Genomic DNA, 13,809 nt, shown 5'->3' on the forward strand with positions numbered 1-13,809 from the left:
CTTCAGTTTTTGTTGACTGCTTTTTATTGACTGTTTTCTTCCAAATATTTCAAAAGATCTCAAAATTTTGGGGAAGAGAAAGCTACTGTAGAATTTAAAAATAACACAAAGCAATCTTTCTTATACTTGTCCTTCCAATAAAATTTTGGGATGAATCATTGTGCGTGATTCATTGGTAGTTTGAATAATTTGTAAATCTGCCTATTTAGCAATGCTTTGTTGGACTCTATATTGAATTCCCCACTGAGTTTGTAAGTTAAAATAATAAGCATAGGACCCAATTTCCTGATCAAGTACTCTTTTTCATTATCATGTGCTTTTTCAAATACTCAAGATTATGGTGGACAAGTGTTGAATAACATTGGGTTGTACTTGCTCCTCCCACAAGGAGCTTAGGTTTACTGAGTTTCACAGCATCCCTGAGGCACACCCAGTTCCATCAAGCACTAATAATCCTATATTGCTTGTCACTTTCCTTTATGTCATTTGCATGGTTTATTTAGCAATGTCTTTTTTGTAGAGACACAGGAAGACAGTCCATGCTATGCTTTAATATTTACTCCTGGGCATCCATCATATTTACTTGACTTAAGATTCAGTTGCTTTTACTTCCTTGCACTCTAAAAGCAGGGTCCCGACAAAGGGACTGGATGGACCCAGGGTAAGTGATAAGCTTCCCTGGCATCGGAAAGGGACAAGCTAAGTGCCATATGAAGTATAATAAGCTAAGAGCATGATCATGGACAAGTTCTGTCATGACGCAGAAAGAAATAACTGAATAAGGACCCTCTTGTGGTTGGGAAAGACTAACCTGGCCTGAGGACTGTGCTCTGGAATATATAGCGAGAAGTCCCCAGAAAGAGCCAATCTTTAAGCTTAATATATCTCTTAAAGTGTTCATACAAAAGGACTAGAAATATTGTAGCACTGTAGCATTGTCATCAATTTGCTTGATCGAGCACCAGTAACATCTCCATTGTGAGACTTGTTACTGTTTTTGGCATATCGAATATGCCATGGGTAGCTTGCCAAGCTCTGCTGTGCAGGGGGGATAATCTCGGTAGCTTGCTGGACTCTCCGAGAGGGACAGAGGAATCAAAGCCAGGTCGGCCGTGTGCAAGGCAAAAGCCCTACCTGCTGTGCTATCACTCCAGTAAGAAGTAAATTTCCTATGATTGTTTAAATGGGTTACTAGCTGAGGAAAGGAGAATGGAATCCCTAGATGGAATACCGCCCTTGAGCGGATCTCCTAGTAATGTGGTGTGCTGAACCCTGAGATGAGATTTTGTCCTTGAGTTAATATCCTAGAATTTCCACTGAAGGAGTAGCTTTACATCTGTTTGCTATGAAAATCTTCAACCCCACCTATTTGTACCCCCACTCATCTTGATTTCTATATAACTCTGCTGTAAGAAGTGAGAGAGGACTGGACAAGGAGTAGAAAGAGGACAACTAAGAGGATTTTGAGGTTTTCGGGGAGACTAGGATGATGGAACTATGACTGGGACTACGACCAAAACTATGACTATGATTGTTCTGTAAGGGAAAGATTGGACTATCCCGGGAGGAGGGAGAAATAAATTGACCACCAACAAGCCTGAGGCCCAGTCCCTGTTTCTCCATTCCCTTTGTCTTTCATCCATCCATCGCTGTGTGCCAACCAGGGTAAGAGCTCTCAGGCCACAGCTCTCGGACCACTGAAAGATTAAGTACCTCTTGCCCCCACCTTCCTCTTGAAACTCACAACCAAGAATTTCTACCTTGAAAGCAAAATTCAAGAAAGAAACTTTCTTTTTTTAAATGTTTGGTTTTTGGCCATACTCCAAATGCCCAGGAAGTACTCCTAGCTCTATGTTCATTTGATGGACCACATGGGATGCCAGGGATTGATCCTGGGTCTTCTGCATGCAGGACAAGCATCCTATCCACTGTCTTACTAGGTCGGCGCAGAAACTTTCTTAAGTAGGAGAATAAGCTCTGGATTCTATGAACTCTGCATACTTCAGTACGAAATCTTTCTTCAGTTTCTCAGTCTGATTTTCTACTTCTTTTTCCTACTGTAACATTTGAAAAACTTCTGTCCAGAGCTCGAGAAGATAATTTAAAGGTCTAGCACACATATCTGGAATGTTCAAGGCCCCTAGTTCAAACCTCAGTACCACTTGATCCCTGCCTGACTATCCCTCAGTGCTGCCAGATGTGGTCCCGTTGGCCTGAGCAGCAGGACATAAGCATGAGTGACCATTTTGCTCACATAGTCATCTGGAGTATTACCAAGAGTGGCCCTCAGGCCAACTGAGCATTACATGAGAAGCCTAAACTCCTTACATCTTTGCCCCCCAAAAGCTATTGTGTCCATGTATATCAAAAGATCTACCTCTAAAAACAGAAAACAAGTCTAAATTCAGCCTCAGTGTTCAAAGAAGGCAGCAAAGTGGAAAGGCAGCCTATCTAAACATTACCAGTCTCTGAATCAAACTTCTTTGATCTCATGACAGCATTCATTCGTCTGCGAATTTCATTTCTCACACAAATCATGGAACTCAGAAAAAGATCACCTGGGGTTTAAGTCTCTGCTTGTCACTGTCTTGAAATACTTAACAATCACATCTTTTAAGTTTTGCTTTGTAAATGAAGTACAAGACAGTAGAGTGTCAGGGGAACTCAAGCCTCCTCTCCCAAGTGTCACAGGTCTCTACTCTCCCATCAGCACCCCCCTCCCATGCTCAGTGACCTTGGTCATGTGTCCTGGCAGAAATCAGGACACAGCTCCGCAGAAGCTGCATCAAGTTGCACCCTGACACTTAGTAATGCTAAGTCCCAGTGCCTGTGTAGATTACACTTGCCGCACATATCCTCCAGCCTGAAAACCTGGACACAAAATGGCAGACAACAAATAATGTCAGGATAGGACGAGGAAAAGGTCATCCTTGCTGTTTAAACAGAAGCCCCCGCATTTTCACTGAGCCTCAAAAATTATATAGTTGACCCTGATTTGATAACTTATCTACAAATGTCAAACCCAATGTGATTTTTAGACTCAACCAAATAACAGCATCATATTTGGAATAATAACTCTGATTTTATCACAAGGGTTATCCGGTTTCAAGGACTTCAACTATTAAACACCAAATCTGATATTTTCAATAGGTGAACAGAGTGGGGGAGGGGAATCCACTATATTATTCTTCCAACAGATATCAACAACAGAATGTTTAGATCTATTATTGTGACTTGGTAATGTAACTATGAAAATGGAAAAATAGTGAAAAATTTTACAAAAGCCTATCAGAAGAAAATTTCTTATTTCTCTATAGAAAAAATTTTTCTGACAGAGAATAGTAAAACATTACCACACCCTATATTTCTATTACTTTAGGGAGAGATTTTTTTAAAATCCTTTTATTATTCTCAAATGCTAGTGTTAACTCATAACTTGCTTTAGCAATCTCCCAATTGTCTACATGGCTTTATATTAAACCACCTAGAGGTCAGTGGCCTCAGAGGAAGCAAACTAAAAATCTACACAAAACAACTTTTAAAATTTTGCTGTAATTTTGTATATCTCACCTTGAGCTTGGCCAAAAGAAGTTCATGATCATGTAGAAGTTGTTTGGTTTCATTTAGACTGCTACCAATTTCTAGGAGGTTTGGCTGTGATTCAGTCAGCTGAAGCTGTACCCATTTCCCAGACTGAAAAACAAAAATAAAACAAAATGCACTTTTAATTCTTCTTGTTATTTCTCTTCATCCTTGTTTTCTCCCTGCTCCCTTTGTTCCAGTTTTCCAATTAGCATGAATTACATAACAGTATATCCTTCCCACAGAGATTTTTCTGACAGAGAATAGTAAAAGTCTACCAGGAATTTGTGGCCTGCTTTTATTTTATTCTTAGAATAAAATATATTTATTTTAATTTTATTTCCAGAATAAAATAACTTTATTTTAATTTTATTCCTGGAAAAAATATATGTATTTTTTTCTCCTGGCACACTGGATTTAAATTTAAAATTCTCGACCAAGGAACACGTGCAATACATTCGGCACTATAGAATATTTTAAAATCACAGAATAACTCATATTTATATATCCTCTCATTCACAAAACAAAATTTCATTAATAATAATGAAACTCAATAAGGAGAAGGACAGGAAAGGAAAAAATTTGAGGGGGGAACGAAGAAGATGAGAAATAAGACTAAAGAGGAAGTAGAGGTCAGGAGCTCTGGGTATATTGGCAATGTGGGAGTGTAGCTCTCTAGGCCCACTACAATAACAACAACAACACTGAAAACACAAAATCCAAATTACGACAATAAAACTTCAAAATGTGCTTGTCAGATGGCAGGCTGAGGGTAGTGGGAAGGAGTTTAAGTACCCTGGTGAAGGGAACTTGATGCTGGTTATGGGATCAGTACTACAACATAGTAAGTCTAAAGCTCAACTGTCCATAACTTTGTGAAACATGGTTCTTTAATAAAATTTAAAAAATTAAACTAAAGAAAAATAATAATGAAACTCTACTCAGGCAAGTAGGATACAAACTTCATCATACAGGAAAGATTTTTAAAGGCCTTTTATTGTCTTTACATTGGCCTCATGGGTTCAATCACATAGAATAAACAGGTGACAAAACAACAACTTTTATGTGTAATGTTTTAAAATTTTGTTATTGAGTATTCAACAAAGTACATACAATGATATCAATACAGTGAGATGCATGTGACAAGAGCCATTTTAATGCAACCAACTTGTTTTCTACGCTCTGGGTTCTATCACTGCTCCAAGAAATAATTCATCATCTCATTTCCTGAGGAATTGCTTTTCAATGAAGCAACAACTGATTAGACAAGAGGGACCACTAACATGCATCTGCCTAAGTAAATTGCTAAAGATAAGGAGAAACATTTATCCTGGATAATTAGTACCAAGAGAAATTTGGGAACAAGAAGTTCACAGATACAGACACTTTTATTTCTTTAAGATAAGCTTTCCACTACTAGTGGCATTGGATATAGTTGATATATATATCCAATATATAAACTATATGAACTGTATAAACTACAGGGACAGTTAAGAGAACTCACTAGTTAAGAGAACTCTGGTAGGAGAGTAAGGCATGGAAGGAGGAGTTTTTAGAAATAGTTTGCTAAATTTACCTAAACCAAAATCTTTTAAAATAGAAGAATAATAGAATAATAATAATAAAATAAAATATAGTTTAAACATTTTAAATAATAGAAAACATTAAATATGCAGTTCAGTTAAAGTATTTCTAATACAATCTTAGATGATTTTTTTTTCTTACCATCAATCTTTTTCTAATTCTTCCGTAATGTATTCATTTTCTGTTTGTTTTGTTTGGGAGCCATGGCCAGCGATGCTCAGGACTTACTCTGGCAGTACTCAGGGGCGTCATGTGGTACAGGGGGTCAAACCCAGGCTCCCATGTGCAAAGCATCTACTGTCCTCTGGCCCTCTACTTTTTTCCTTACATATTTGTCCTCATCCTGCTCTGAACATTTCAAATTAGAGGTAAAGTTAACTCTTTTAAAAGAGTGGGTTTGCCATTTTTTTCTCATTGTTAAAATTTGCAGTTGCATAAACCATCATAAAAGTACATCATACAAACTGTGTCTACTACTTCTGCCTCAGGTTGGGTTCCATTGTGCATGCATTGCTTTTGAAAGCACGGGGGTCCAGTGTCGTGTTCACGTACAGTCAAGCCTCAGTAGCACTGGGAAATCAGTCTCGGTTGGAAATCTTTGCTTTCTGAGATTCTAGAGTGAGTCATTTTGCTCAAGGTCAATTGCTGTTTCCCTTACATGAATGTTCACATTAACATAAAATTTACAACAATTAAGTAAAATTAAATAGCCTTTTCCCCCATGCTCTAGCAAAAAGCCATAAAAATCATTCAATTAGGTCTGATCGAGTTCTGACTGTACCCAGTTGGTATCAGCTTATGTGCTGGATTCCCTTGTTTAAACATATCAGATGGGTGAATTGCCTAAATCCAAACATAATGCTTTAAGAAGGGGGGGGCTTGCAGGATATTTTTATAGGAAATGAAGTCATAGATGTCTTCATCAGCCCAAAGATGTGCAGTCATCTTTGCAAATAAACACATTACTTGACATGAAACATGCAAGAGACTTAAGCCCCAATGGCTTCAACTTCCTGTTCTTAAGAGCAAATTTGATGCATGTCCTTTGCACCTTCTTTGGCAAAATCTTCCTTCTCTCAACAGAGTGACAAGGATTTATTAGTGCCTTTACTGTGTCAAGCCAGGTGCTACGAAGAGCACTTAGCAGGGCTGTTCTCATTAGGAGCTCCCTGCTTTTCATCATACTCCAAACATTGCCACCCGTCCCTGCTGGGACTTTTCTCTTCTCTCCTCCATCGCATCCACTCTCAAAAATCACATCATTTCACACTTGACTCTTCAGCCTGGCAATTAAAACCTTGTAATCAACAACGCCTTGCCTCTAAACATCAAATTGAAAGTAGAGAGTAGTTGTTTTTATTTCTTTTTTTCTTTTGGATGGGGGAGTTTTTTTTTTTTTAATTATTTCCTTTAAATCAAGCTGCTGTAATTGGTGTCTGACTAATGGAAAGAGATCTCTAGTACACGAAGAAAACTTGGTAGTTTCTCTTAGTTGCCAGTTTAAGCAGTAAGCTATACCGGCTCTGCTCTTTCTGAGATGCCCAGTACAGCCGACTGTGTGGAATGTTTTTTCTAGGATTATCAGAGCACAGCAAGAAGTCCACAGCCACACAGAAGAAAGAAAGTTGTCGGCTTACCTTTATGACAGCTATGACGATTCTGCAGTTCCCAGCCTGCACAGCTACGGAACTGACTGTTGTTGCAGAAAGCTCCACACGTGGTCCTCTTTGGCTGGACATGGCACTTTGTATCCAGAGTTTAGACTTTGGGCAGCCTCTGTGCAGATGTGTGTCTGCCGGTCATTTCAGAAGGCAGTCACCGGGGTTACTCGGATTCATTCAGGGAAAGAACTCTGCTTGCACTGATTACTCTGCCAAAAGGAAAGAACAGGAGGTTAAAAATAGACAACCCCATTGAGTTTATCATGAGAGAGAGAGAGAGAGGAGAGCGCAGGAGAGAATCGCCACACCCCTAGTATGGTAACAGTAAGCGCCTGTTATTTTTGCCATTATCTTCAATGTAGAGGGCAGTTTCTAGCACTGTGCCTATCAGTTGATGTTTGATAGCAGATGGAAAAAAAATTACACCCTGACAATCCAAATAAGTTTTGCCAAACTATACAGCTATGGTGGACTTTGAAAGTAGCCAATTATGACTTGGAAATCAACTTATTTTGGAATTATTAAAGTCTCCCTCAAGCAAAGAATTCCCCCCACCACCAATGTACTTGAAAAAATAAATACTGATGTTTGTTTAGGGATTAAACAAAAATTGCTTGAAATTCAACTTTATAATAACCTTCTTTTCTAAAATTCACTGTCTTACCAAAGAAAGTTTGCATAGAATGCTTACATTTTCTAAAGCTCAGATTCTGAAGGACAGCTTGGGTTTTTTGTTTTATTTTTCTAAGTGAAGCGAAATAGTTTTTATTGAGAGAAATATAGAGATATGAGAGAGGAGAAAGAGATAGAGTGATAAGTGTTTAAGAAGAACACAGTCTTCTCCAGGGTAGAAAAAAAAGCCAGCTTAAAATACTGTTTACTGTTTAACCAGCAATTATCAATAGGTAGCTATCATTTCAGCATTTTTTTGTGGTAAGGACTTCAATAAACATATTCTAAGTTAGGATATCACAACTACTCAGAAGTAACTATGAGAAACATAACTTGCTTTACCTTTTAGTTGAAACGAGATATTTTTAAACTAAAGGTAAATACCGCATACAATTGTTATTGTATAAAATAGAAAGGGGAAAAAAATTCTAACTTCAGTATTGATGTTTATCCTGCACCTCCTCTCCCCACTTCTCAGGAAAATAATTGACTTCTTCAAATCAGAGCACAAGATCAGTAAATTAATCTTATTGCTAGAAACTCCCTGTGTGTCACAAGTTGTCTGTGGCATTAAACAGCAGCTGTTAGACTCCCTGGCAAAGAACAGCTGAAAATAACACCAAGGTTTAGGTCAGAGGTCAGAGGCAAACACACCAGAGTTACTGACTCCAAAGCTGCTGCAGCTATCGGAAATCTCTGGGACAAAGCCAGAATGGAGGATATAGCAATAAACAGAGTTAAATGAGTCCAGTTGCTGTTTTAAAACCTTAGCTCAATTTAAAAGCATGTCCAGGTTCAGGGCCAATGTTCAAACAACTAAGTCAGCATCACCGCTTGGTTTTTGCTAAGGGTCCTGATGATATTCTTGAGTTAAAGGGGAAGGAGCTTTTACAGGCAGTTGTTTAGCAATTACTTTTTTTGTCTCTCAGAATATGGAATTGCTCTGTAATTGAGCAGTTTTGACCCAGGCTTTTGCTCTAGGACTCTTGCCTGTTGCTCTGGTAAGAGCGAAAGCATACCTAGATTTGAGTGCATGAGCTTTGTCATCTTCGATGATACCTTGAAAGAGCAGTTGTGTTTATCTTGGAGGATCAGATGCCACAAGACACCACAAAGTGTAAAATACTGTAAATGGCTTTATTTTATGGTGACAATTGAGAATTTGCAGAGAACCAACAAATTTCTCTGCTCAGGTGACCTCCGTGCTGAAGGCATACTCTCTCCATGAACAAATAGTTGGTTTTAACAAACCAAAACAAATAGAATGAAACCAGTTTTCAGCTCAGTGTCCTCAAAAAAAAAAAAAAGGTTGACAACTGTGTCACATGATGACCACACCTAAACTAAAATGCCCAAAGATATTTGAGGTTATTGTGTACACTGCCAACCAGAACAGCAAACACTGATCTGCACCCAAAATACACACAGTTTACTCTTACCCAAAGTTAATCCTACTGTTGGAAACATGGCATGTGCCATAGGTTGAATAAAGGCTCTGAGGAGGGGCCTTTTGGCTAGGAAAAGAGTAGTTATGTCCACAAAGCTCCACTTTAAAATGGATGATTGCATAAAGGGTGTGGAGGGCAGCATGGAATGTGTGGAATTGCAGGTTCACACCAAGAAAAAAGGCAGCAGAGAGATGGAGAGGAGATTTGAGAACCTGACTGAAAGTCTGATTAATTCCAAGGTTTAAGAGCAAAGTGAATGAAAAATATTCAAGACTTTGTTAAAAGATTAATCCAGCTATTCAGCAGTCTTAGTATGTGTTGATGACTTTTCTTTCTATTAATTAAATGGAATAGGCCAAGGGTGTGGCATAAAGAAAATGTTTGCTAAACCACTGGCCATAAGCAATAATGCCAAGTGCATACAGGAAATTAAGCAGTTTATGACTTTAAGCTCAAATTTTTGACTATTAAATCTTTAAAAGAATTAAATCACTTTTCCCTCACCTTTTAGTTTTTTTCCTCTTAAGATTTTTCTTTAAAATATGATATGTCACAAACAGTAACAATGTGCTCTTTCCTGGAGCGAGCAGATGCCATCAGGCTACACTAGCATGTCACAGGTCATAGGGATAAATGAAGATGTTACTGGCACCCGCTCGAGCAAATCAATGAACAAAGAGATGTCAGTGATACAGTGAAGATTTTTCTACTTTCCTCTGCAGAAGTTCTGTTGTTAGATTGCTCCATCTCCACCTTGGTCTACTTTTTCTATATTTAATTATCACTTGCATTATTAATTCAAGTAAACAGTTTGGAAAATAGTACGTGATTATTGTACTAAAGAGAATGGCATTCTAAAATTAGTTTAGTAGAAATTTTTCCCTTTATGCTAAAAAACTAAAAACTTGAGATACATTTTGTTTATATTCTACCTTCCCTATCATATCACAAAACAAAGGAAAACAAGAACACCCCAAACTATACTAAATAAAAAGCCTTACAGGCATTCTCATAATCTTTGAGGTTTATGGAGTATCTTGCAGAGGTTATTACGAGTTCTCTGTTTATCCCTCTGGGAAATGCCTGTTTTCATACCAGTTGAATTTTAGTGAAATATCCTCCATGGGGAATGAAAAAGCTATAACTGGATTCAGCAGAGTTTCACACAGCACTTTTTCCAATTTTTTTATTTGATAAAATATATATAAAATTTATCACCATCATTCTAAATATACGGCTTGGTGATATTAAATAATCTCATAATGTTGTAAAACCAATCATCACCACCATCCATTTCATCTTGTAAAGCTAAAACCTGTGCTCACTAAACTGTAACGTGGTGCTGGGAAGATAGTGCAGGGTTTAGACAAATAATCTGGTTTCATCCCCAGGACAACACTGAACACAGCCCTAATGTCCCTGAGCATCATGGTGGTGGGTGGTACTGGTGCTTCCTGACTTGAAAAGCTCGTCATCCTCACATCGAACTGCCTGCTCAGTTACCCAAGAATTACCAGGAGTGGTTCCTCCCTGGCCTCCCTGCCACCATACCCTGCCTCTTCAAATCTATAACTTTCTCTCTCTCTCTCTCTCTCTCTCTCTCTCTCTCTATATATATATATATATATATATATATAATACATGCATTTTAATTTAAATTATTTGATGTAAAAAAAAGTTACAACTTAACACAAGTCTAGGATTAAAATTTAAAATTGATTAGGTAACAAAGTTGAAATATTAAGGTGGATAGTTCCAGAAAATAAATTTATGTGAGCATTGTTATAGCTGATGCTGGGTTGCTAAGTCCTTGTCTAAGAATTTGATAAGGTTTATGCTACTTCAGGAGGTGTCTTAGCGAACCTTTCATAGTTTAGACAATTCTGTGGTCTGGGTCACAGAGTCAACAAGGAAGCAAAATGGGTCGGGGCAGGACTGCCGCCGGTTCCAGATTTAAGAGGGTTGGGGAAAGGCTGCCCACCCCAACTCGAAAACAAACAAACAAACAAACAAACAAACAAACAAACAAACAACAACAACAATAAAAACAGCAGAGTTCTCCGCCCCAGCACCGGTACCTGAAATTATTTGAAGATTGGTGTCAACAACGAAAAGTCACGCGGCGGTGGAACTGAATCCTTGGCGTATCTGTGGCGTTGGGGATGGGTGCTGCTGCCGGAGCCTTGGTTTGGCGGGTGTTCAGCTCGTCTGCCTCCCATGGGAGTTCTGGGGTTTTCAGCTGCAGGGGCGCTAATTCCATACGGTTCAGCTGCTTGGCGTGCATCTCCTGGGAGATGTAGTCAGGATTTGGTGGAGCCGGGCTGGTGAGCGAGCCGACATAACGGCAAACAAGGGTGGTGCGTGCGCAGGGCTTCTGGCTCAAATCTGTATCTTTCTATTGCCTCTTCCCTGTATGGAAAACACACTTATCTTGCTTTTATGTTTTAGTCATTATGAGTAATGACTAAATGACTTCCCTCTACTCCCTGGGAATCATTATTCCACATTATTCATGTGTCTACTTTAACTATTTTATGCTAAGTACAATCATACAGTAAAACATTGTCCTTTTTGTGACTGGTTAATTTCATTTAGCATAATATTCTCAAATTCTATTTTTTTAATGTTTGGTTTAGGGGTGGTACCTGGGGATGCTCAGAGTTTACCCCTCGTTCTATTCTCAGGGGTCACTCCTGGCAGGGCTCTGGGGACCCAATGTATTGACTGGGATCAAACTAGGGTTGCATTATTCAAAGTGACCATATGCAAGGGAAGTGCTTTATCACTTTCACTATCTCTCCAGCCCAATGTCCCTTTTATGGGGGACTAAATAATATTCCACAGATGTATACAATACATTCTACTTAACCATTTATATATATGTGGACACTTACCAAGCTTCTTGCTTTAGTCATTATGAATAGTACTTCTATGAATGCCAGTGTTCAAATGAACACATTATTTGCCTACTACTCATCTAATAAAGGATTTATATGTATGTAATTATATATTTATATATGTATATCACTGGTTGAACTCTACAAGAAAAAAAAATACAACCCTTTCAAGTAATGGAGAGAAGAGATGAACAGAAACTCCTTCAAAGAAGAAATAACAAATGGCCAAAAGCATACCAAAAATTGCTCTATATCATAAATTATCACGGAAATTAAGATCAAAACAATAGTGAGATATTAGCTCACACGACAAATACTGGCACTCATCAAAAAGAACAACAACCTGTGTTGGAGAGGATGTGAGGATAAAGGAACCTTCATATGAACATTAATCAAAAACTAGGAATTAAACTTTCATATGATGAGCAATTTCACACCTGGGAATATGCCCCAAGGAGCCAAAAATAAAAATCAAAATATATCTGCACTTCTATATTCATTGCAGAACTCTATACAATAGCTAAAATATGGAAACAACCCAAATGCCCATAAATAGAAGACTGGATTTTAAAAACTATGGCATATATACATAATAGAATACTACTCAGCCTTAGGTTGTGCAATTTACTGCAATGTGGATGGATTTGGAGAGTATCGTGTTGAGTGAATTCAGCCAGAGGGAGAGGAACAGACTCAAAATGATCTCTCTCATACATGGGCATAAAGAAACCCTGCAGGGAATATCAAATGTCCAATGGCAAGAGAAACAAAGAGCAGGAGAAATGGTTTTAAGTAGGATGCTTGGCTCTTGGGGAAAGTGAGAGGGATATAAGTTAGGGAAAGGAACACTAGGACAATGGGGGAGGGGAAAAGTGCCTGCCGCTAAGGTGGCTAGGAGGTGGGAGGAAAACTGGGAATGTTGGTGGAAGGTAATGGACACTGGTGAAGAGTTGGCACTGGAACAATATGCGCATGAAATTCAATCATAAATATCTTTGTAACTCTGTAATTCACATTTTTTTCTTTCTGGGTCACACCCAGCTATGCACAGGGGTTACTTCTGGCTCATGCACTCAGGAATTATTCCTGGTGGTGCTCGGGGGACCATATGGGATGCTGGGAATCAAACCCAGGTCAGCCGCATGCAAGGCAAAAGCCCTATCCACTGTGCTATTGCTCCAGCCCTGGTGATTCAATTTTTTTTAAAAAAAAACTTAAAAAAATAAAACCAACCAAGGGGCTGGAGCAATAGCACATCGGGTAGGGCATTTGCCTTGCACGTGGCCAACCTGGGTTCGATTCCCAGCATCCCATATGGTCCCCTGAGCACCACCAGGGGTGATTTCTGAGTGCAAAGCCAGTAGTAACCCCTGTGCATCGCCAGGTATGACCCAAAAAGAAACAAACAAACAAAAAAAAAAACAACCAAAACCAAACGAGACCTGTATTTCAGTTCTTTTAGTTATATACTCACTCAGATGTAGAATTGCTAGATTTTATTTATGGTTATTCTATTTTTAATTCTTTAAGGGAACAAATTATTTTCTATAGTGGCAAACAGTCATTTCAATAAACTGTAGGTACATCAGGACTGGAGCAGTAGCACAGTGGGTAGGGCGTTTGCCTTGCATGCAACCTACCTGGGTTCGAGTCCTCTGTCCCTCTCAGAGAGCCTAGCAAGCTACCGAGAGTATCCTGCTCACACGGCAAAGCCTGGCAAGCTAACCGTGGCATACTCAATATGCCAAAAAAACAATAACAACAAGTCTCACAATGGAGACATTACTGGTGTCCGCTCAAGCAAATCAATGAACAATGAGACAACAGTGCTACAGTAGGTACATAGGGACTGGAAAGAGTAAAGGGGATTAAGGTGATTATCTTGTATACAGCTGACACTGGTTTGATTCAAGACTCTTCAGAATGTCCCCTGAACATCACTTGGAGTGGTCTGAGTACAGAGCC

General features: G+C 38.8%; 1 protein-coding gene across 1 annotated transcript in view; it reads right to left on the reverse strand.

Moving 5' to 3' along the window:
• Positions 1 to 13,809, reverse strand: part of CCDC141 (coiled-coil domain containing 141) — a 216,604-nt gene that overhangs the window by 193,004 nt on the left and 9,791 nt on the right. The window contains exons 2-4 of the mRNA XM_055121699.1: positions 11,026 to 11,356; positions 6,804 to 7,036; positions 3,571 to 3,693 (exon numbers count right to left, since the gene is read on the reverse strand). Coding sequence (XP_054977674.1) covers positions 3,571 to 3,693; positions 6,804 to 6,905 — 225 coding nt within the window. The 5' untranslated portion in view covers positions 6,906 to 7,036; positions 11,026 to 11,356. The remainder of the gene's footprint in view (positions 1 to 3,570; positions 3,694 to 6,803; positions 7,037 to 11,025; positions 11,357 to 13,809) is intronic.

This window comes from Sorex araneus, chromosome X (genome assembly GCF_027595985.1).
Source record: "Sorex araneus isolate mSorAra2 chromosome X, mSorAra2.pri, whole genome shotgun sequence".
Classification (NCBI taxonomy): Eukaryota; Metazoa; Chordata; class Mammalia; order Eulipotyphla; family Soricidae; genus Sorex; species Sorex araneus.